Genomic DNA, 23,696 nt, shown 5'->3' with positions numbered 1-23,696 from the left:
GAGAGGATCTTTAGAGAAAATAATAAAGTATGGTTAAAGTTTTGTGTTAATTTTGGACTCTAGGGTGCTTCTTCTCTGGCAAGAGGTCGGTGTGATCAAACCACACTGAGCTTTGCAATCGCCAAACGGAAACCACCAGGCCAAGACAATGGCTCACTAAGTAAAGTGCTTGGGGCTCAAGAAGGAGGACCTGAGTTCTGTCCCCACCACCCACATACAAGCCAGCCTGCAATCCCAGGAGTAATCCAGAAACCCAGACTCTGAATTCCCGGGGTTCTCTGGTCCAGTGCAGTTTAATTGTCCCCAACCTGTACCCAAAGTCATAATGGAGGGAGAACAATGGAAACAGTGAGGGAAGGTATCTTTGCACCTTGGGCCTACACCTGTTCAAAGACAGCACTCACAGGTGCACGTCAATTATTTTCAAGAATCACCAAACCCCCGGATGCTCCCATGTAAGCAGGCCAGGAAAGGGTGCAGTGTGTGAGAATGGAGGTGCTTGACAGGGAAACCAAGACTGTGTGGGGGTGCTGCTCCAGGAACACCCTGCAATGGGGTGCAAACAAGGCTTGTACCAAGGAGTCGCGGGGTTCGATGACTGGGAAACTGAGAACAGGGAGGCTACACATGATGTGAATAGGGGTTGTGTGCAAGTGTTTAAGGCAAGGGCTGAGCCAAGATGGTTGACAAGCCGCAGAAGAGAACCTGTTGAAGAAAGCAAGCTGCATGTGACTCAGCAAAGATTATTCTGGCAAGACTGCCATTGGTCATTCTGGCGACACCAGCCTTCTGCCTATAAATAAGGCAGTGCTGTTCATGATGGGAGAGGACTATGATGCCAGCCTCGACCCTGTAGCTTGTGCCTTTTTCAGGGAGGCCCTGGCCCCCGCTGCTGCCATGTCTGGCAGAGACACACATGTGGGGAGGACCCTGCACAATGTCACAAATGGGGTGCACTTCCCCAGGGCAGGGAGAACTAGAAGCTTCCCAGGCAAGGCGGTGCGCGGCGCCTGCGCAGTGAGCCAGCAACATCACGCGTTGCGGGAGGGAGTCGGGAGACCCCCGCCTCCGCCCCTCGCCCTCCGCCGCCGCCGCCGCGTACGCGCACGCGGACCCGGCCACGCGCGCGCACGCGCCTCACCTCGCTCAACCTCTGCCAGGGTGGCCGGCGACGGAGCGAGCGCGCGAGCGCGGACGGGCGGGCGGGTAGGGACCGCGCACGGTCCAGTCGGGGACTGTGCGGAGGCGCGGGCTCTGGGCACCCGGCTCCTGGCGGCGGAAGCGGCGCCTCCAATCAGGCAGCGGGCTCGCGACCCTCGGCGCACCCGGCTGGCACTGCCCACCCCGCGGACTGACTGACGCGCCGGCTCGCCCCCGCGCCCACCCCCGCCTCGTCTCCCCGGGCTCCGCTCGGCTCTGCTCCGCTTGGCTGCGCTCTGCTCTGCTCTCCTCCAGCCCTTGCCAGGCCCCTTCCCTGCCCGCAGCAGCTCCTCGGCTGCGCAGCGGCGGCCCGCTCGGCAGCTGCAAGCGACCAGAGAGGCGGCGGCGGCGCCGAGGATGAAGTGCAAGCCGAACCAGACGCGGACCTACGACCCCGAGGGCTTCAAGAAGCGCGCCGCGTGCCTGTGCTTCCGCAGCGAGCGCGAGGACGAGGTACTGCTGGTGAGCAGCAGCCGCTACCCCGACCGCTGGATCGTGCCCGGCGGGGGTTTGGAGCCCGAGGAGGAGCCGGACGGCGCGGCGGTGCGCGAGGTGTACGAGGAGGCGGGAGTCAAGGGGAAGTTGGGCCGGCTGCTGGGAGTCTTCGAGCAGAACCAGGACCGCAAGCACCGGACCTACGTGTTCGTGCTCACCGTCACCGAGCTGCTGGAGGATTGGGAAGACTCGGTCAGCATCGGCAGGAAGCGCGAATGGTTCAAGATCGAAGATGCCATCAAGGTCCTCCAGTGCCACAAGCCCGTGCATGCCGAGTACCTGGAGAAACTGAAGCTGGGCGGCTCCCCGACTAATGGAAACTCGGCCGCCCCGTCCCAGCCAGAGAGCGAGCCCTAGTATGTACCGCTCCCGCCCGCCTGCCCGCCCATCCATCTGCCCGGACTCCTGCCTGTCGCCTCCCCGCACTTGCCTCCTGACTGCCAGGAGAGCACCTCTCCTGCCCTGTGCGCCCGCACGGGCAGGAGGGAGGCTTCTTTTGTTTCCTTGGCAGGCAGACCTCTGAATCATGCTTGCAAACTGTCTTGGTTGCCAGGCGCTGTTTGCAGACAATTTGCACGTTTTTTTCAGATGCTTTTCTAATCGCTTCTTGGTGACACTGTAAAAATCTTGCGCTCAGCCAGAGCTGGATGGGATTTTGTGAAAGGTGCCTTACTGCTTGCCCTGCTCTTCATGGAGGGTGTGTGTGTGTATGTGTCTGTCTCTCTGTCTGCCCTATGATGTTTTTGTTTGGGTCTTTTTTTTTTTCTTTAAACACCTTTTACATGTGTTGTGCGTGAGTGTGCGTGCGCGCTTTTGATGTCAGGCTTGTGGTTTGTTTCTTAGTGGAGGCCTTTAGAGTCCTACCAGCTGGCGGGGGAGAGGGAACGGGGGGGGCATCTTTTTGTATTTTTTCCCCTTGTTTTCTCATTCACAGACTTCACAGTGGATTTGACTGGAGGGTATATCAACGTTCTAAATGTATTCCACAATCCTGTAATAAATATACATGAACGGTGACACTAATTTAACATATTATTCTATAGGTTACTTTACAAATTTGGTACACATAGAGTTGAATATCATCCTTTCCCCTCTTGGTTCTGTTACATAAATCCATCTCAGTAAAATATGTGTAGTAAGCAAAATTGATAGGCAAAGAAATGAGTACAAACCTGTTTACCAAAATTATAGCTTTTATAAACCAAGCATGTAATTTGATATCCTAAATAATGCCAAATTATTGAATATGATTTCCACTAATTACCGAGTAATCTAAATTACTAAATAGATATTCCCAGTAAGCTCCGTTAAGATATATACCAATCCTACAGAAACTGGATTATTGCTTTATTTCTGTATTATATACATAAAAATACTTTTCATCTATAAATTCCGGTTATATGTTGGGGGTTCAACTACACAGTATCATATTTTGACATTTGAACTCTTTGACTAATTTGAGGAGATTGCTGATTTAAGCAAACTTCAGTCTTGTTCTATTAATCATACTTTGTGTCATTTAACAGCATTTGGATTGAGCAGTAAAGTTTTCTGAGATTTTCTCTGACATCTCCAGAGATTGTTTATGCAATTTCAAAACTTCCAGTACTTTCCATTTCCATATTGCATGCAAAAAACTGTTATCACTCTGTAAACTCAAATATATACAGCTAAATATCCTTTGTGGGGTTCATTCTAGAAAACAAATAAATGAAAGCCTCCAAATAATCTTGTCTTTTTAATAGACTCATTTCAGGAAATTCAGGTAGAACAGTCAACACAGAAAGAAAGAAAATCCTGTCTCTATCTCATAGTCTCCAAAAGTTTGCCAAACAGGTGTGATTTTCTCCCTGGAGTGGTTACTTAGTGCCTACGCATTTTACATGCCAAGTACACTTCAGATGTACGCGGAATTTTATAGTTCATCCCATTTTCCCCTAATCCAGTGTACTGATGAAAGTTAATTAAGACTTTTACAGAAGATAGCATAAATTTATTTTCAACATGTAGTCCTAAAGGGCTGATTTTCCCTCCAATGGACAAGTGCCTATGTTTAACCTTCAAAAATCTTGAAGTCATGCTGAAGTCAAAGTAATTTTGATATGCTTGATACAGGCATAAGATGTATTAGAAACTCATGTTTTGTTGTTCAGATTGTTTTTGCAAGAAGGGCTAAAACATGGCTACCAATAATTCCTTGGTATGGTTTCCTTGGAAAGAACTGTTTTAAAGCTTTCTTTAGAAGCATCAGTAAAAGAGGGAGTGTGTAAGAAGAACAGGCAGCTTGTAAAATACCAGTCAGCATGGGTAGCAGTGCTTCTGGGACACATCTGGGCTTGCTTCTTTTCCCACTTCCCTTTCTGGGTGCTCCTTTCCAAGAAAGAACAATGTCTCCTTTAGTAGCTGTTAGCTGGGAGGGAAGGAGAAGATGCTTTGAACGTATGTAATACCAACAGCTAGCTAAGTTTTTGTTGTTGTTCTCAGAGATCTTTTTGTGGAAGCACCTATTGTAGTTATGTTCCTAACTAACTGCTTTCCTTATAGAATATGAACTTTGAGGACTAGGACCCAACCTGAATCCTGCATAACTCCAGGGCCTCAAAACGGGCTAAAATTCAGAGACATTTCTCATTGACGCTCATACTAGAAATGTCTACTACCAGTGAATTCCTGGTTTTCCCTTTTAAGCTTTGTAACATACCTGGGAGAATTGATTTCTTTAGGCTCTCTCCTGTGCTGACAAGTGGAACTATACTGGATAACTCACAGTGGAACTACATTGGATAATTCACTGCAGGCTTTTCCTGTGTGAAGGGTTGATGAAGCATACTAAATCCTCAGTAAATATTTGTTGTCTAGACGCTACAGGAATGGACAAACCACTAAAACCTTATTAATCAGATTATCTTTTTTTAGGTGAATGGAATAAATGTTGTTCAGATTTACTTTGAAAGAATCAAGTATGTGAACCCAGTGATGAATGGAATTGTGAAGCACAGGTGAGCCTTTGACATCCCCAAGGACACAGCTCACCCTATGCTTTTGGACACTTCTTTCCTGTTATTAACACTGGCTATTCTTCAGGTTGTTGCACTACCACTGTATCTGTACAGAATTCTATTTGGCACCTGTGGCCTTTTTGTGCTTTTGTCTGTATTTCCCCATCAGATATGACCTTGAATGCAATGAACTTGCTTTCGTAGTCTTTTTATATCTCGCATACAGTACTTGATTGATGGTAGGCATCACTGAATATTGTTTAATATTTTGTAATAATAGTAAATGGTAAAACACCCCTCTTCTAATCTCTAGCATCTGTGTGGCTTTTGTATATCAGGTGTCACATAACTATTTCAAGGCAGCTGTGAGATAGTAGCAAAAATTCTTACGCATATGTCTGTGTTACCCCAGACATTATGTACCTCCTACATTTGCCAAAATTTTGAACCTAAATTTATCTGTGCCTATAGACATAATTTCTCCTCTATGGAAAATACAGGAGATAGAGAAACAGTTTACTGTATATCAAACAGATGAGATTCATAGAATCCTGACTTCAAGAAAACACAGGACAAGATGATCCAGTTTTTCAATATGTAAGTCACAAGGATGAAAGGAAAGGGTAGAGGTTGAACCTGTGAATTGAAAAAGGCTTCAGAGAGTGATCAATACTTGCATGTATCTTATTTGGATCCTGATTTGATCAGACTATAAGATGAATGAATTTATCAGAGAACTAGACTATTCTGAGTATTGGCTTCACATTGATTATTATAATACTGTTATACTGAAAACAAGAATTCTTATCTGCATTCAAATATTTACAGTTGAAATGATATAATGTCTGGGATTTGCTTCAAAATACATCTAGATATTAAATTCACTGGACATATTCAAACAAGATTGGCCTTTAAGATTGTTGAAGCTGAATGATGATTACATGATGTTCATAATATACGTTCATCTCTGCTTTTGTATGTTTGACATTTTCCATAATAAAAATGTTAATCAAAATCATTGGCAATCTTGGAGTTCTTCAGTGTAGTATGTAATGTAGAGAGAAAAAAGTGAGGAGGGAAAAGTTTATAGAATGATTTTTAAGTGTTGGCTCCAGGATACTGCTTCTGGTGTAAGATGTCAAATTCACAGAAATAAAAGGAGACATGCCCTGGAATGGCTAGTTACACCTGTGGTACAGACCAGGATTTGAAGGTGTTTTTTTTTTTTTTTTTTGGCTTTGGCCTACTGAAATAGTAACAGCTAAATCATTATTTACAACTATTGGATCACATTTTTCTTTTTTCAGAAGAACAACAAATCATGGTTTTATTTAGAACTATTGGGAAATTGAGGTTGGTTCTGCTGTGCTGAGGAGAGGCTTTGACACCATTTTCATTCTAATTCATACCAATGTGAAATCAAGGGACAGGATCTCTAGGACATTATTATCTAAAAATCCACAAAATGCCATGTTAATAGTTTCTTGGGGGAACAAGATCAATTAGTTGTAGACACAAGTGCTGCATGTCATGTTAATACTCTATTTCAAGGCAGGTAAAAGAAGAAAACAAACAGTGAGGACTCCTGACTGCAGGGGCACCCAAGCTGCGGAAATGAAGGCATGGGTCAGAATAACTGAAGGTGGGCATTTATGCACAGGCTCGCTTCAGTCTGACACTTGTGGTTAAGGAGCAGGAAGGTGGTTCAAGCTGCAGTGCAGGCTCCTATGAAGGATGATTTCCTCCTGATGAAGAAATGGGAGGCTGCACCTTATGTTGCTCAGAGTTAAGTGTTCCTAATCCCAAGGGCAAGCACTTGCCTTGAATCAACTGTTTCCTGGAAAAGGGGAGAGGAAATTCTCCCCCTAGAGGCCAGTCTCATGCAAGCTGCTTAGTGCTTTGCTTTACAAGGGCTCCCTGAGAAATGCCCCTCTTCCTTTGGAAGCTGTTTGCTAATTTGCCTCAGCTGATTTGAGGAGATTTCAGATTTGAAGGCAAGCAGATTCCCGGGGAACTTGAAGTGGTGCTAGTGGTAAGACAGTGCCTTGGCGCCTGGTAGGTTGTGGCTCAAAGATGATTAAACCAGACACTATCACAGCCTCTGCCAAGTCACTTTACCTGTCTAACCTTCCGTTTTCCAACATGGAAAATACAGAAGGTATTTATAGTTCCTCCCTTTGCAAACCACTGCTTCTGAGAGGGTTTTTTTTTTTTATCTCTGAGGACAGTACACCAGCATGTTCCCAGTACCCCACTGTTCTGTTGGGTCAGTTGTGCCCCACTCATATTAACCTTATGCAGTTGAACTGTAAGGTCTGCTGGCTCTTGAGACTCTTAACTGGGTTTTTCCTTATTCCCAGAGTCTGGACCATGGTACTCATGGTGCCTGAAAAAATGCTTATGATATTAGTGATTGTTTTAGCTAATACCTGTCCAAAAAAAGCCCCAAACAAACAACACAAAGCAACAGTGTAACTTTACTTGCTTTCTAGAAAATAAAAAAAAAGCTGACACACCATAAGGACAGCATGATCTTGGATCAAAGTTTTCATTATTCAGGAGAATATTTTAATAAATCATGATCTTACTTTCTCAGAGTTTCCATTTCTAATATAGTTTCCTAACTTCTTAGCTTCGTAACATATAATATGGAATTTTTTTTCTTAGGTGCAAGATGGGCCCCACAGAGCTATATAAGATAACTCAGTGAAGGCTTCCGAGATTGAAATGGTTGAAGGACATGGTAATTAATTACTAAATGCTCAGTATTTAGTCGGCGTAGCAACTGCTGCGTAGACACAAGTATGCTAGTTCTATTAGTTTAGTTTCTACTCACTGACAGAGCAGTAAGAAGCTCCCACACACAATGCCAAGGCCTGACTGATTGGATGCAGGAGCTACTTGAAGATGTTATCAGTTTAGGACTTAACACTACAAAACTTGAGTCACAGGGTTCACGGCTTCCTTGGTTCTTGTCTTTATGTCCTCAAATACAAGGAACAATGGCACGGTGGTTGTGATATAAACTGTGGGACACGCTGTTGCAGAGGAGCCACAGTGGGGTGCTCGTGCATTCTGTAGCTCTGAGGTCACACCAGAACCTTAGCTGAGAAACTGGTTCATGACAGTCTTCCAGGGGAGTTGCAGCTGTCTGTCTTCTATCCTGGACGGTTGCCAGAAGTTTAAGATGCACATTAGTTGCAGTGACAAACATAGGTCTTCAGTTGAGGCCACTTTGAAGATACACAATGCATTCCAATACAAAATTTGCTTTCAATGAAAAGACTGATGAGCCGGGCAGTGGTGGTGCACGCTTTTAATCCCAGCACTTGGGAGGCAGAGACAGGTGGATCTCTGTGAGTTCGAGGTCAGCCTGGTCTACAAGAGCTAATTCCAGGACAGGCTCCAAAGCTACAAAGAATCCTTGTCTCAAAAAAAAACAAATAACCAAACAAACAAACAAAGAAAAAACTGATGATATCATGTCAGATCAACCAGACATTTAAAGGTTCATTGCTTAACACGAAGAGGCCTTTTTGGGTGGTGGAGGATGGAGTGGGGGGTTGGGTGGGCGTGGGGTTCAGAAACCCTTAAAGCTGGCCTGAGATTTCTAGAGAAGGGAATGGGGAGGACACTTGGAGTTTGTATTGGACTTGTGGTGTAGGACTAGAGTAAGGGTTTCGGTGCCCAGCTGGAAGTTTGCATTTTGTGTGGAGCTCTGTTGGTCATTAAAGGACAAGAGAGCTTTATTTTTGTATTCTTAACTTCTAAGCATGAAACAGAAGAGACATACGGCTTAACTGCTGCCAGCGATCAAGCATGTAGAAAATTGTATTATAATTTATTCTTGATCTTGTTAAGGAAAATTTTTGAACAGTCCCATGCTTCCTTGATTAAACTTGGGATTAGAGATCTATTAAGATAGTGAAGATTCCATCAGGTGGCTTGTATGGCTGAGGGTTGCAGCTCAGGGGTAGAGCGCATTCAATTATCACCATTACAAAAAATAAGGTCTTGTTCTAGAGCTCAGTATTGTATATTCAGACAAAGGAAAAGGAATTACTTGACTTCAGCAATACATGGAACTCTGAAAGCAAAAAGGAGGGTCTTGGTTCAGCCTTGATTTATAATTAGGACACCCACTGCATTAGCTACAATATAAGATTTAACTGTTTTGATCTTTAGGTTTAGTTTTTTTTTTCTTTTTCAGGGACATCCTGCTTAAGTGATGACAAATTTTTAGAGGAGTGTTGTGTTCATAATAGGCCCCAACTCCTGTTTTTCTTCTAAAGGCGCCTCTAGGAAGACAATTTGGGAAAGAGGTGACTTCATCCAGCACAGAATCTGACAAAGAACTGAAGACAGAGATGTCCATTCTCACCTGCAAGTCTGATGCCACAGGCCCCAGCATCTTGGCTCAGTCCTGTAGCAAAAGGTTTGATAGCTATGGGGACTTGAGGGTACTGATTCCAAAGCCTAGCCAAGGTTGTAAATAGAAGGCTATGTGCTAAGGATTTGTGAAGACCTATTTGTAGGAAATACCAATATGAAGCCAGCAATAGCCCCTCTAAAGACATAGCATGAGTTTTGTGTCTGTTTGTTTTTGTCTTAGGTAGAAGATAGTAGACAACAAATGGCCATCAGGGACGAAAGCAGGCATTAGAGTAAGTTGTTAAAGCTTCTCCACTGATGGAGTCTCTAGCAAGCATGGTTTTAATAAGAGTGCCTGTAGTATTTATTGCATTTGAAAATTGCTAGAGCCTTTGTTGAGATGATGAACTTTGCAAGTAATGACGTAAGTGTGGCAGAACTCAAAAACTCAAAAATGCCTAAAAGATGCTCATTTTAATGTGGGTGCTAAGAGCATCAGTAGGTACTTTTGACCGTGACAGGGAGGAAGCAGCTCTCAGTTTACCAGATAATTAAGATGTTTAAGGCAGTGTACCACATGTGCAGCAAGGGCCCCTACTTTTCTTATGAACTAGCCTTTTGAGTATGTGTATAGCCTGTTGTTCATCTCTGTGCTGTTTCCATGGTTTTCCCAACAGTGAATCAAAGTATTTTTAAAAACTGCAACTGTACCAAACATGTCCAGGCATTTTTTTTCTTGTCATGATTCCTTAAATCCTTAAATGGCACACATAACAACTATTTCACATGACATTTAGATTAAGATGATTTTAAATTAAGATGACATATACAGATTATATGCAGATAGCATGTCATTTTATATAAGGGATCTGAGCATGTGAGAATTGTGATACATCAAGAGAAGGGATAGATATCCTGGAACAAATCTACCAGTGAGGGGTAAATGTATGTCCCGAGTATTTTTTACAGGATCAGTTAAAAGGAGGGTGCCATTGTCATGATGGTATGTCTGTACTCCTGGAGAAAATCACATACAATCAGGTCTTGCCCACAAAGGTTGCTTGAGATAGAAAGGCTGATGATCTATCTGGGTATTTCACTTTGGAAAAAAGAGAAAACTGCAGCAAAAGGCTGTTGATGTAGACATTCAACAGCATGCAATGACCAAATTTGTATTAATTGACAATTGTATTGAGCCATTAATTTACATATTATAACCTTACTCCCAGGGGTCTTAATGGGTGAGCCATGGCATTAAGACTGTGATAACCAAGAAGACTCATTCATTCATTCCAAGTATAAGGGCAGTTAAGTTTATTGTGCAGTTAAACGGAAAAAAAAAACCAGTTGAAACAATCACTTCCTTGCCTAAATATGTCTTGTATAATGGTTTCAAACCTTAAAGGTCCTATTTTAATGCAAACCAGGGCATATTTTACCTATGGACTTCCGTTTCTTCAAGTCCTTGTGTAAATGTGAAATATTTAATCTAATTTTGATTGTTTGTTCAATGAGTCAAAACACTGAAGGGGGTGTCATCTTATTTCTCATGAGTTTGTCTAGGTCTGAGCAAATGGAGAAGGGAGGGAGGTGAGGGTTAAAGGTTTACTGCAGAGATGGGTGTGGTAGCATATGCCTTTTTATCACAGTGCTGGGGAGACTCAGGTAGGAAGGTTGTGAGACCATCCTGGGCTACGTAGTAATAGTCTGGCTCAAGACATTCAAACTAAAACAGAGCAGCTACACCAACAAATACCTTGGGGCAGTCAAAACTAACACAAGAATGGTCAGAGTCTTAGTGAGCCTCCCCATCAGATACCTCAATTTAATTGTACTGCTGGGGCTTATGCCACATCTATTCTTCTGTCTTAGATAAGAATTGCTTAGGTAAGACAAGAATTTCCAGAACTGTGACTTCTAGAAAGGTAACTGAATCCATATGGATTACAGGCCTTAGCTACAGAGTGGAATGGGGTAGTGTTAGCTATTTTTGCAAAGGATGTTTTCTTTCCATGGCCACACAATTGATAGGCATGTAGAAGTACTCTACTAACTCATTGTGGCCACTGATGCTTTTCCTTAAAGGATCCTTTTATCCTGGGTGTTCCTGTAGGTTAGAAACAGATATTATGGATCCTGTGCAATGTCACGCAGTATGTATCTTTGAAGAGGCGAGGCTTCGTCAGAAGTGTCTGTCCACTTACACCTCTACCACATCTTTTTCTTTATGCAGGGTCAAAGTCCCTAGCCCAAGCTAGTCTGGAATTCTGTATGTAGCCCAGGCTGGTTTACAATTCCCCTGCCACACCCTCCTAAATGCTTGATGTACAGTCATGAACTAATATGTCTGGCAAAACCACCATTGTTAACTGTGTCATTTTCCCATAAGGTAGGCAGGCATGGCACTGGAGCAGTAGCTGAGAGCTTATACGTGATCCACAAGCAGGAGGCAGAGAGAGAATGAAAATGGGTCTGGCATGGGTTTTTAAAACCTCAAAGATGACTCTCAATGACTCACCTCCTCCAACAAGGGCACACATGATGTGGGATGTCCTTCTGCTTATGTGTTGCTTTTATTGGATAATGAATAAAGATATTGTGGCCAATGGCTTAGCAGACTAAAGCCAGGCAGGAAATCTGAACAGAGATATATAAAGAGTAGGTGGAGTCAAGGAGATGCCATGTTCCGAATAAGATGACACCAGAACCCTACTGGTAGGCCAAACCTCGTGGTGATACACAGATGAATAGAAATGGGTTAAATTAAGATGTAAGAGCTTTCTGGGAATTTGGCTAAGCCATTGGCCCAAACAGCTTTATTCATTTTCCAATAAAAGGAACACATATACAGAAGGACATCCCACATCTCATACCTCCTAATCATTCCCAAACAGTTCCACCAGCTGGGGACTAAACATTCAAACAAATGAGCCTATCGGGGCCATTCTCATTCAAACCACCACAGTCATTGTATATTTTCTGACCTCACCTTGGTACCAAATATGTGAAGGACACAAATATTAAGAAAGCAAAGACAAGGCCTGGAAAAGCCGGTAAACATTAAATGAGCTGCTTTTAAAAAGGGACGGTATATTATTTACACACATGGACAGTGTATTAGTCAGGGTTCTCTAGAGGAACATAATTTATAGATTGAATTCTATGTATAAAGGGAATTTATTGGAAGGATTTACAGGCTGCATCCAGCTAATCCAACAATGGCTGGCTGTGAACAGAAAGCCCAAGAATCCAGGAGTTTCTCAGTCCACAAGGCTAGATGTCTCAGCTGGTCTTCCGTATGTGCTGGAGTCCCAAAGAAGTCGTCTTTGTCTGATGCCAGAGAAGAATGGATGTGTTAGCAAGGGGAGGGCAAGCAGGCAATGAGCAAAAGCTTTCTTCTTCTGTGGACATATACACACTTCTAGCAGAATGTATGGCAAGGTGTGTCTTCCTGCTTCAAGATCCGGATCACACGTGTGTGTCTTCCTATCTCAAAGGTCCAGACTAAAAATGGATTCACCTCCTTCAAACCAAGCAAAAAAGTATTCTCAGGGGTGTGTCCTCCATTTCTAGATTGTAGTTCATTCCAGATGCAATCAAATTGACAACCAAAGTAAATAGCCAACACAGAAAATAAAATAACTATGTTAGCCAGAGGTGTTAACTCCCTGAGATCTTTATCACACACATCAAAATGATGACACCAGGACAAAGGGACCAGGAGATGACAACACAAGTTGCTGAAGAGTCAAGTGCAGATGCCAGCTCTGTGGTCTTAAAACTTCACAGTTTTGCCAGGCAGTGGTGGTGCACGCCTTTAATCCCAGCACTCGGGAGGCAGAGGCAGGCAGATCTCTGTGAGTTCGAGGTCAGCCTGGTCTACAAGAGCTAGTTCCAGGACAGACTCCAAAACCACAGAGAAACCCTGTCTTGAAAATAAACAACAACAACAACAATAACAAAAAGCCTTCACAGTTTTATCCTCACATGCCTAGAACAGAAAGTCTCCTTTTAACCCTCTCTAAATCAGGAAAGAGATCAGAAAAATCTTTGATGACAGCCTTTCAAGAGGGAGGGAGTAGGTCTCATGTTGTCTTGTGTTTAGATCTCATAGCCTTCTTCTAAGACTGTGATTAGCTGTGATTCAGGCCTTTGCCTATTAGGGAGGGAGCAAACACAGTTATGGTGATACAATGAAAGAACCATTCCCCTTTGGGTAGAAATCTAAGGCACCAGGCCAGGGGCATTGCTCAGTTGGTAAAGTGTTTGCATTAGAAGCATGAGGATCTGAGCTTAATCCCCAGAACCCATGTCTGATGTTGTGGCACATACTTTATTCACAGCGCTAGGGACATGAGAACAGGAAAAGCCCCGGAGCTCACTGGCAAGCAGTCTAGCCTCATTGATGAGCTCCAAGCCAGTATTGGAGGTCCTCTGTCAAAAGAGGTTGATGGCATTCCTGAGAATGACACCTGAGGTGTTAGTACTCCAACCTCCACAGGTACATCGACACATGTACAAATGTACGTGCACCAACAGGTACAAACTACTTACATCATTTCCCATTTATAATGGGATGTGCTTCCTTTTCTTTTTTATTTGCCCACTCATTCTCAATATGTTTTGCTGCTTCCTTTCTCTTTCAACATTTCACTCTATAAATTTCAAATTTAGCACATTTAGTTATTTGTTGTGCATTTCTGTCAGTGACTTCTTCCTCACTAGATTGTGAGATCCATCCAATGGAAAGGCTTCATTTCCTTGGCTTTTTTTTCCAAATAGAGTTGCCATTATACTGAAGGAAATATAGTCGACTTATCTGTCAAATTAAAATTAATATTTGCAGTGACACTGACATGAAAAGCCATTCTTCAAACCGAGTTACTATACATTTATTTTTCTCTGTGTCATGTGACATTAGTGTATCGAGTGTTATGAAAAGTCTGTTATGGAACTGCGAAGTATCTGACAACTAGAAATTGAACTCATTTTTCTTTGTCAAGTCTCTCAGTAACTATGCCAGTTCTCAGTGTACACTAAAATTTCAAGCAGCATTTGTCACTTTAGTAATATATGTCATCCTTATGGCTTTTGCTTCATCTATATGTGACCTACACTTAATAGTTTTAAAATTAAATCAATGTAGCACTAAAATCAAATTGCTCTGAAGTTGAATAATATTATTATTAAATAAACATAAAATTAAAATGTTCATATTTCTGTAGCTATCCCCAGGCCCAGAACCCTTTCATAGAAAATATCCCGAACACTAGGGCATTTCAAGGACTCACACACCAGTTCTAGGGGTTGGCATTACAACTCTTAGGATCTCCTTTAGGAATAAAATGCTCCTGATCTAGCGTCATCCTGTATCCAGATAGAACTTATTCCTGAAGAGCTAAGTACTTTGCATGTCTGCTCCCTCAGTCAGGCTGATGAAAGAAATGATAGGAGAGAAATGAGCTAATTTTGGTTTGATTTGATTACATTTGACTCCTTGACAGCAAAGACCCTTCATTTTCTTTGGTGTGAGGGTTGAGAAGGAATCAGCTGCATGGAAAGAATTGTATCAAAATAACCCGGAAGAGAACCTGCTGAATTCCAAACTTTCTCTCTGCAGGCACACCTTTCCCAGAGAAACTTCTCAACTCTGCACTCACACATACAGCGGTCATAACAAAAGAATATATATCAGAAGAGAGGTTCAGGGTTCCATTCAAGGCTCCAAGACAAAATAGTCCCTAAGAGGCTATTTTAGATATATAAACAGGGATGGGAATGGAAGACTTAGGAGAGGGAAGAAAGCTTAGACTGAGTGATTCATATGATGAAGACTTTGTATTTATTTAGCTATTTAAAATATCAAGACACACGTAAATTCAGGTAATGGACGGTAAACTTGTCTTTAACATGGTGATGATAATCTCCAAATACACACACACACACACACACACACACACACACACACACACACACACATTTAGTTTTTCTAGACAGGGTTTCTCTGTGTAACAGTTCTAGCTGCCCTGGAACTCACTCTGTAGACAGGGACCTTGAACTCACAAAGATCTGACTGCCCCCTGTTTCCTGAGTGCTGGAATTAAAGGCGTGTGCCACAACTACCCAGCCTGCCCTATTATTACTGAAGGATGAAAGATTCTGAGAAAAAGAAATAACACCTAGGTAGAAAGGAAATGTACTCATTTTTTTACGAAGGATTTCATACATGTTTTCTCAGTCCTAAGAGAAAACTTTAAAGAAAAGAGTGTTGCCCTCATTTTATGAATGAAAACATTAAGACCTATACACATGGTAGTTTTGTCCCAATCAAATCCACAGCTTTTTTTGTTACCGAGTAACAATACATGTGCACCACCATTTGCTGTTTTCATTACCATTTTAGATTAATGTGGATTTCTAATGTTTTTATTCATTTCCTAACATTTTCTAGTCTATTCTTCCCTGACTCCTTAGATCTCTACATACACACAGATGAATCTCTAAAATATAACATACATATGCATTAACTTAATTCTATATTGGGGCTTAGGATGCCTCTGCCAGCACTTTGAGTCCCTATGTAATGAACTTCAACTTAGTAAGTAAACTATACAAAAAAAAAAACAATTTAGGAGTACACTTTTATAACAGACTTGAGTCTCAGCTAATCACAGCAGATGAGCCTCAGTCATTGAGGAAGCCCACTGATCATACCATGTTCAAAAAGGCAAATGCAGAGTAATAACCATTTGATCTGTAGCTCATGTCCAGTTTTCATTCATGGTGGCTGTGAACATGGTAGAGCATCGTTCCTTGATCTTCTGACTCTGAGGGCTGTCTCATTAGCAAACCACTATATTCACATTTTTAATTTGTCTCAACATTTTAGGGAAATATCACTCATAATGCTCTTATGCCTTGTAGTAATGAATAGAGAGAAGGAATGTTGCTTAGAAAGCGGCAGCTGAAGCTAGAAAGACAAATGGTGAGCTGACAGACAGCTAGAGTATTTTGCCAGATAGGCGTTGTCGTCTAGTTGTGTAAATGGATTCTACTTTATTCCTTCCCAACAGCTCTCTACTGCACTGGAACCCTGATCCAGTTCAACTAACCCTTCCCATAGCCTTAAAAGCACAGGCTTTCACTCCCATACTCAATACTTTATCAATTCACCTTTATCTTTGAGTTTTTCATACTAATTATTAACATATACATTATATGTTCCATGCTTTTGTTCATTTATTTTCTTCACAGAATGAAAGGCTGCTAATTTCAATAGAGAAGAGGCTGTGCATTTCTGTTAATTATGATATTCTCGTCATCTAGATCGTAGAGTTATTAACAAATGGTTGTGAAGAAATACCTGGGCTGCGTGAAGAGTTGTGGACATATAATCCAGACAACACACTTGTTCTGTCTAAACTCAAGAGAACATGGACAAGGGTCAAAACAAGCTCGGCTGCAAAGCCCAGAATCTAAAAGGATCAAGTTTCTGGCAAAACGTTATGCCAAAAAGATATGTTAAGAGAGGATTCCTTTCTAGGCACTAAGAGAAAATGGTCTCTAAAATTCAGGAACAGAGGACTTAGGAAAGAAAAGGAAACAGATACTAAAATAGATATAGATATGTAACACTGAACATGGGAGATTATGAACATTTTCCAGAAACTCCCAGGCCCTCAGGCTCGAGTTCTGTGATCTGTATCCTGCAATGGGATACAGTGATACTGCAACAGTGATAGCTGGTGAGAGGTGCCATTCTGCTTTCTCCCCCGGCATAGTGGCGGTGGAGCCCAGTGGAGAGGTGACGTTCTACCCACATTTGATAAAGAATAAGGCAGAATAAGATAATTTGAGACAGTGCCAGTTGACACTCCATTCTACTACCTCCCAAATTGTGATGGCAGCAAGACCTGATGCAAAGCAGAAATTCTTCCTCCTCCTGACAACTATTAGAAGGGGGTAATCCTAGTGTACATGCATGCCACCCCCTTTACCACCCCCCCAGTATTGATCAGTAATAGTGTATTTTCTACCTGTATACAGTGGCACTGCAGAAGAGTAAGAAAATGTGAGACATATGTATGAATGTCTGCAGGGCTGAGCAGAAAACAACATAAACCCAGCAATAAGGGTAAGGAATATGGTTATGCAAAACAATGCTAGTTCATGCTCTGTCCTCTTCCTATCTGTATTATAAGAAGTTTCAAAAGAGTGTGAAGCTGAAAAAGCGTCTAAATAAATAATGAATTGAAAAGGTCCAAGTATATCAAAAGTCACAGACATGTGCAATACAGATTGAGAGAATTAACAGGATATAAACATCAGGACAAACCATTGACTTCTCCCCATTGAAAGGTTTCAGAAAACTAAAGTGATGTGAGTATGCTATGCCAGAAACATAGACTAACATGTTTGTGTCTTTCCATGATGACAGGATTTAATGATAACAAATTATAACAATGTGTCATATAATCTGCCTATCTCAGTAGTGTGCCCAAGGTGAAATGCAGGTTCTTTATTCCAATCTTAATTACTAATGCCCTCATATTCCTATTTAATTATCCTCATATTATATATCACACAGCAATATACATATATTTTATATATAAACATTATAAATATATGTGTGTGTGTGTATATTCATCCATATGGGTTAAAGAACATATACACGTTAAAGAGGCTGCAGCAGAATTCAAGAGGTTTCAGAAGTTGGCTGAAGAAGTATCTGTATTGATAAGATAATGAACCAGACTGGGAGGCGCTGGCAGGAGCCGCTGAAATCCAGTCTCAAAGAAAACCTGCAGACTTCAGCTTCTAGGTAAAAGGTCAATCCGGGTCTGAAGCAAGATACTGATCAAGAGAATGAAATGGTAGGGCAGGTTCAAACAGGTGAACTGCTAGGCAGGCAGATAGTCCAGGAGGCAGTGTCAACAGCAGGGGACAAAGCCAAGAAGAAGCTCCAGGAAAAGCCAGGAAGTCTTCAGTCCTTGGTATACACACCAGGTATCAGATGATAGGTTGGTATGTATTCATGTCATTGCAGCATGTATCCATCACTTTAGGAGGTCCACATGAAGAAATTACATATCTGTGCCTTTTCAGTTCTTGGTCCCAAGTTCCCTGATCTAACAACCATGCACCGTATGGTCGTAATTCTGCACAACATGCGTTTAGGATGGCTTTTTTTCTACTCCCAGGAACATGTCACTTTTCAGTTTGTTTTGAATGGATGGTTGCCTGGGTTCAACCAGTAGATACATCCATCCTTCTATAACAAAATGGTGTCAAAAGTTACTTGTAAAATAGTGTCCCCTAGGGCAGGGCACAGCCTGACAAACCACTATGGCGTAACTTAGAGTAGGGCATAGCCTGACAGCAACAACAAAGATACTGAAATACCTCACTGTGCACGGCATTCATATACGTAAATCTACTATGTGTTCAGAATTTAGGGGCTCTGGCTGTAGCTTAGTGGTGAGACCCTTGCTAAGCATGCACAAGGCCTTAGGTTCCATAACCCTACAGAAAATTACTTCAAATATATAGACACAGAAATGCTAACTATTCCAATCTTATAATTACATACCTGCATGGATTAAATTATCATACCGAATTCTACCCTACAAATATGCACAATCAAAACAACAAAACCCCCAAAATGATAAAGTGGAAGAACCAGTCTTACCAAATGATATTACTTTGCTTGCCGTGCCATAAATCTATTACACATCGGATGTCTTAAGTAACACATACTTATATTCTCTCATTCTGGAAGACATAAGTCAAAGTCGAAGCTTCCTTCAGTCAGGCTCTGGAGAGGCCTGTCTTCCTATCTGATAGACAGTCACTTTCATGCTGTGGCCTCTCATGCCACTGTATAGGAATAGAAAATGGACAGCGATCTCTTCTTGTCTTCTCATTAAGACTCTGATACTATCATATTAAGGCCCAACTTTAGATCTCATTTTAACATTTATTACTTGACTAATGATCCTCTCCAAATAATATTATACTGAGTCAACATTTCGACACATCAGCTTCAGTACATAACACATCATTTCTTGAAATAGAAATGTTACAGATCAATAGAAGAGCCATCAGCACTGATTTTAAAGTGACCACATTATATGCTATTTATGAGAAATACATTTGATATATAATGAATAAGGTAGAGAGAAAATAATAGCTTAAAAACACACATCATGAATGTATTAACCAATAGAAACCGAGTGGCTGGGTTAACACATGGTAATAAATACTCATTGTAAAAATTACTAGAGGTAAAGAAGGAACATCCCATTAGTGAGATATAACAGCACTATGCATATATGCACAAAGGATAAAACTTCAAAATACAAGAAGAAAATAAATTGAAATAACTGAAAGGAGTAACAATTCATAAACATAATTGGGAAACTTCACTGTTATTGTCAACAACTAGAAAAAACAACAGTGTTAGAGAACAAGTTAACATTATAGATGAATGGCCTGTAATTGAAATTTGTAGGATACTTTATCCAGAATATAAGAATGCATATGACTTTTTAAAAATTCTTAGAATATTCATCAAGATAAATTATATTCTGGGTCATAAAAATTTCTACACTTTAGAAGAATTATAATCCTCTTGTGTTTCCCTCCAGAACACCTTACAACAGTATCAATAGAGCTTCAGCAGAAAAGCACTGCCTAGGACCAACAAGATGGCTTGACAGGTAAAGGCCTGCTGCCGAGTCTGATAGCCTGACTTTTATCCCTAGGACTCACAACCAATTCCCACAGGTTGTAAATTGTTCTCAGACCTCCATGCCCATACCATGGCATGTGAACGCATGTAAACACACATGCGTGTGTGCATACGCACTCGCACACACACGTGAATGCACTCACACTGTGAATAAATGTCAATGTAATAAAATTTTGAAGCTTTGAATTACAACTGAGAGGACTGACTACAGGAAACATTTTTTGGGGTTTAGTGTTGATCATTTATTCTTTTTTAAAAAAAATTATATTTATTTAATTTACATCCTGCTCACAGTTTCTCCTCCTCTCCTTCCATTCCCTCCCTACCTTCCCCCCATCCTTATCCACTCCTCCTCTGTTTCTGTCAGAAAGGGGCAGGCTTCCTAAGAGTATCGAAAAGCATGCCATATCAAGTTGAGATCGGACTAAGTTTCCCCCACCTAAGACTGGGCAAGGCAAACCAGTATGAGGTATAGGTTCCCAAGAGCCAGTCAAAGCATTAGGGACAGCCCCTGCTCCTACTGTTAGGAGTACGGAACAATTTTTTTAAACATTATCATGATAAACTAAAGAGGAAGGAACAAGCAATTATATCAGGGAAAGCCTTACCACCACTGCCTAGAAAAAAATTACTGAATCTAATGAAGTCTTAGCTAACAACACATAAAATTCACACTAAAAGACTATCACAGCAATGACTTTGCAATATACTATATCTGCCTTACAGACAGATGTACAGACACACACATACAAATAAACACATGTGCACACACAAAACACACTAAAAGGCAAGAAAAGCCACAATCTGAACAGATTGGGTATTTGAATCATTGGTCCCCAGTTGGTGGCGCTATTTGAGAAGGTTTAGGAGTTCAGCCTTTCTGGAGGAAATGCACCATCGGGGGCGGTATTTGAGATTACATAGCCGCATCCGACTTTTACTTCACTCTCTGCCTCATGCTTGCCTTTAAGGTTGTGAATTCTCAACTTCCAGCTCTGGCTGCCACTTACTGCCATACTTCCCTGCCATGCTGGGCTCTTATCAACCTGGAAGTATAAACCGAAATAAACTCCATCTTATATAGGTTTCCTTAGTCATGGTATTTTTATCTTAGCAGCAGAAGAGTAAAGTAACTAATACAAGTGATTTGTTTCTCCTTGGTATTGAAGATTTGGCTCCTAAGAGTTGCTATTGAATATTGAACATATCCAAATGAAACCAGAGGAATTATTCAAGCTAAAGGATACATGATTCTTGTCAAAAAAGGCAAGAAACATGAAAACAAGGCAAAAGACCATACATCAACTACTGACTTTAAAAATACTTAAAGTGGTAACGGCTAGATGATTATCTCAAGTGTTCACTGGTAAAAATTAAAATTACCTAAAAATCAGACAAATAAGCAGATAATTTACTCAGAACATAAAGAAAAAAAATAGAAACAAAGAGAAAAATGTCAGAAAAGGGTATGAGGAAAAACCGCAACATGGAAGAAAATTCAGGAAGCAAACATATTTGGAGAAGAACATGGAAATGGTGGAAATGTCTATCTCAGTACACTGAACAGTGAGATGCATCACCAAACTCCATCACGCAAAGGAAAGACTACTGGGGACAAACGACAAGGTCAAGGAAATAGCACATTCAAATATTAATACAGAAAAACCAGACAGATAAGTTCATCTAATAAAAGATGAACAGCAGCAGTTGGTTCAGAAACTAATCTGAGCTAAGTTTCTGCAATGAGATTTATAAGAATGAAAGGGCCCTAGTGTTACAAAGATCGTTACAAAGCTCTAAGGAATGATATTATTTTGTATTTACCTAATAGTACATATTATGCATATATGCATGTATAGATGTATATATAGCTTCAATGGACTTAGGTCACTTGGGATTATTACGTTCCCTCCCAAGCTGTTGCCCTTAGCTGCTTCCCAGAAGTTGAGTCTCTATTGCTGAAGATATCACACATTTTGGACAGAAGACTTGGAGGAATGGAGCTAAATCTGATCCAAAAGTTTCCTCCCTGAGGATCAACTCTCATAGAATATACACTGCAAACAGCAAAACATTAAATAGTACTCCTCAGCTACGATGCCTATGAGCAACAACAATGATCAGCATGGCAAGAATTCCTAAAGGTGAAGCAGTGGCACTTATATCTTGGCATTAAGAAACAGTTGTATGGCTGGACGGTGGTAGTGCACGCCTTTAATCTCAGTATTTGGGAGTCAGAAGCAGGCAGATCTCTGTGAGTTCAAGGTCAGCCTGGTCTATAAGAGCTAGTTCCAGGACAGGTTCCAAAGCTACAGAGAAACCCTGTCTCGAAAAACCAAAAAAAAAAATGAAAAAAGAAACAGTTGTATGATTGGACTGACAGCCTGCTCAACAAGAAAGAAATAATGTAGCAGGTGGTAGTGGCGACACACCTTTAATCCAGCACTCAGGAGGCAGAGGCAGGATCTCTGTGAGTTTGAGACCAGCTTGGTTAACAAAGCGAGTTCCAGGACAGCCAGAGATCCGCAGAGAAACCTTGTCTCAATAAGAAGGAAGGGAGGAAGGGGGGGAGGGAGGAAGGGAGGAAGGGAGGAAGGGAGGAAGGGAGAAAGGGAGGGAGGGAGGGAGGGAAGGAAGAAAGAAAGAAAGAAAGGAAGGAAGGAAGGAAGGAAGGAAGGAAGGAAGGAAGGAAGGAAGGAAGGAAGGAAGGAAGAAAGAAAGAAAGAAAGAAGGAAACAAGCTTGGCACTGTACAACAGGCAAAGCAACCAATGCTAGTGAGGCCACAGGTCTTAGAGGAGAACCTACCACTGCAACTTTCTTAAACCCATGTAATTCCTACCTGCATTTTAAATGCTTAACCTTATGCCCAAATATAAGTGTAGCTAGCTCTCACCTCTCATCAAAATAGCTAATTTTTTGAAGCAGATAAAGATAGCTACAAAAACATTAACTAGTCAAAATGCATGGAACAACAGAACATGGGGTGCCCAGCCTTAATGAATACATCTACAACTAATGTCTTCCACCTAAGGTTTAGGAAACACCACAGAAGAGGAAGTACAAATACTGTATGAGCCAGAGGGCCAGAAAGTCCACTGTGAGATTGTGCCTTCTAACAGAGAAGCTGCACCCATGAAATCTCAGCAAGCTCCTAGAAGAAGACCTGAGCAATGACACCAGTTCACATATCAAAAAATCTCTAAGAGGGTTTCCAGGCCATAACTGGACATTCATGAGAGAAGAGGCTTTCCTTTAAAGCTTGGAGAGGGGTTCAGTAAGAGTGAGGATGGGAGAAAAAGGAATGCAGGGAGGGAGGGATGTGGCAAAGACAGAGACAGGCAGGCAGACCGACAGATGAGAATGAAGATAGTGCCATGATGGAGGAAATGCCATAGATTAAGATCTTCCAAGTCACAGCACAGATTCCTGCTTAACCCTTATCTCAGAAGAGATAGAGAGGCATGGCCCAATTTAGGCTGAGGGTTTGGCCTAAATGTTAATGTTCTAACAAAATGAGCAGGACCATAATAGCTAACGTCAATACAAAAATCACGGCTCTCATCTTTAGTTTTTAATTAATTTATTTTTGTTTTATATGCACTGGTGTTTTGCCTGCATATATGTCTGTGTGATCTGTCATGCAGGTACTGGGAATTGAACCCGAGTCTTCTGGAAGAGCAGTCAGTGCTGTTATCTGATGAGCCTTCCCTCCAGCTCCCACAGCTCTCATCTTTAAAGGGAATGAGTGCTAGTTTATTCTGGATCCCTTTTGAGTGACCTAACCACGGCCCTGAACAGCGATTTAAGTTACCCTAATTTTCATATTATAATGTGGAAGCAGTTTCAGGAAGTTTTATAGTATTGCCAAGCAAAGAAAGT

The 23,696-nt window shown here is 41.6% G+C and overlaps 1 protein-coding gene across 2 annotated transcripts; it reads left to right on the top strand.

The window, feature by feature from the left end:
• Positions 1-1,216: 1,216 nt before the first annotated feature.
• Positions 1,217-5,660, top strand: LOC130867603 (diphosphoinositol polyphosphate phosphohydrolase 3-alpha). Of its 2 annotated transcripts, XM_057759667.1 has the most exons (2): positions 1,217-2,051; positions 4,612-5,660. In XM_057759667.1, coding segments are annotated over exons 1-2 (495 nt in total). In that variant the 5' UTR covers positions 1,217-1,557; the 3' UTR covers positions 4,613-5,660. The 2 variants fall into 2 exon arrangements, with proteins under 2 accessions (XP_057615650.1, XP_057615651.1); XM_057759668.1 differs by having other exon boundaries at positions 1,217-5,660.
• Positions 5,661-23,696: the final 18,036 nt, after the last annotated feature.

The sequence above is a fragment of the Chionomys nivalis genome, chromosome X (genome assembly GCF_950005125.1).
Source record: "Chionomys nivalis chromosome X, mChiNiv1.1, whole genome shotgun sequence".
Lineage (NCBI taxonomy): Eukaryota > Metazoa > Chordata > Mammalia > Rodentia > Cricetidae > Chionomys > Chionomys nivalis.
The sequence above is the reverse complement of the archived record's forward strand: the minus strand, read 5'-3'. Positions and strand labels throughout refer to the sequence as shown.

Bases quoted from the DNA above. Each gene is read 5' to 3' on its own strand.
- LOC130867603 (XM_057759667.1), top strand. From the start codon at position 1,558: ATGAAGTGCAAGCCGAACCAGACGCGGACCTACGACCCCGAGGGCTTC.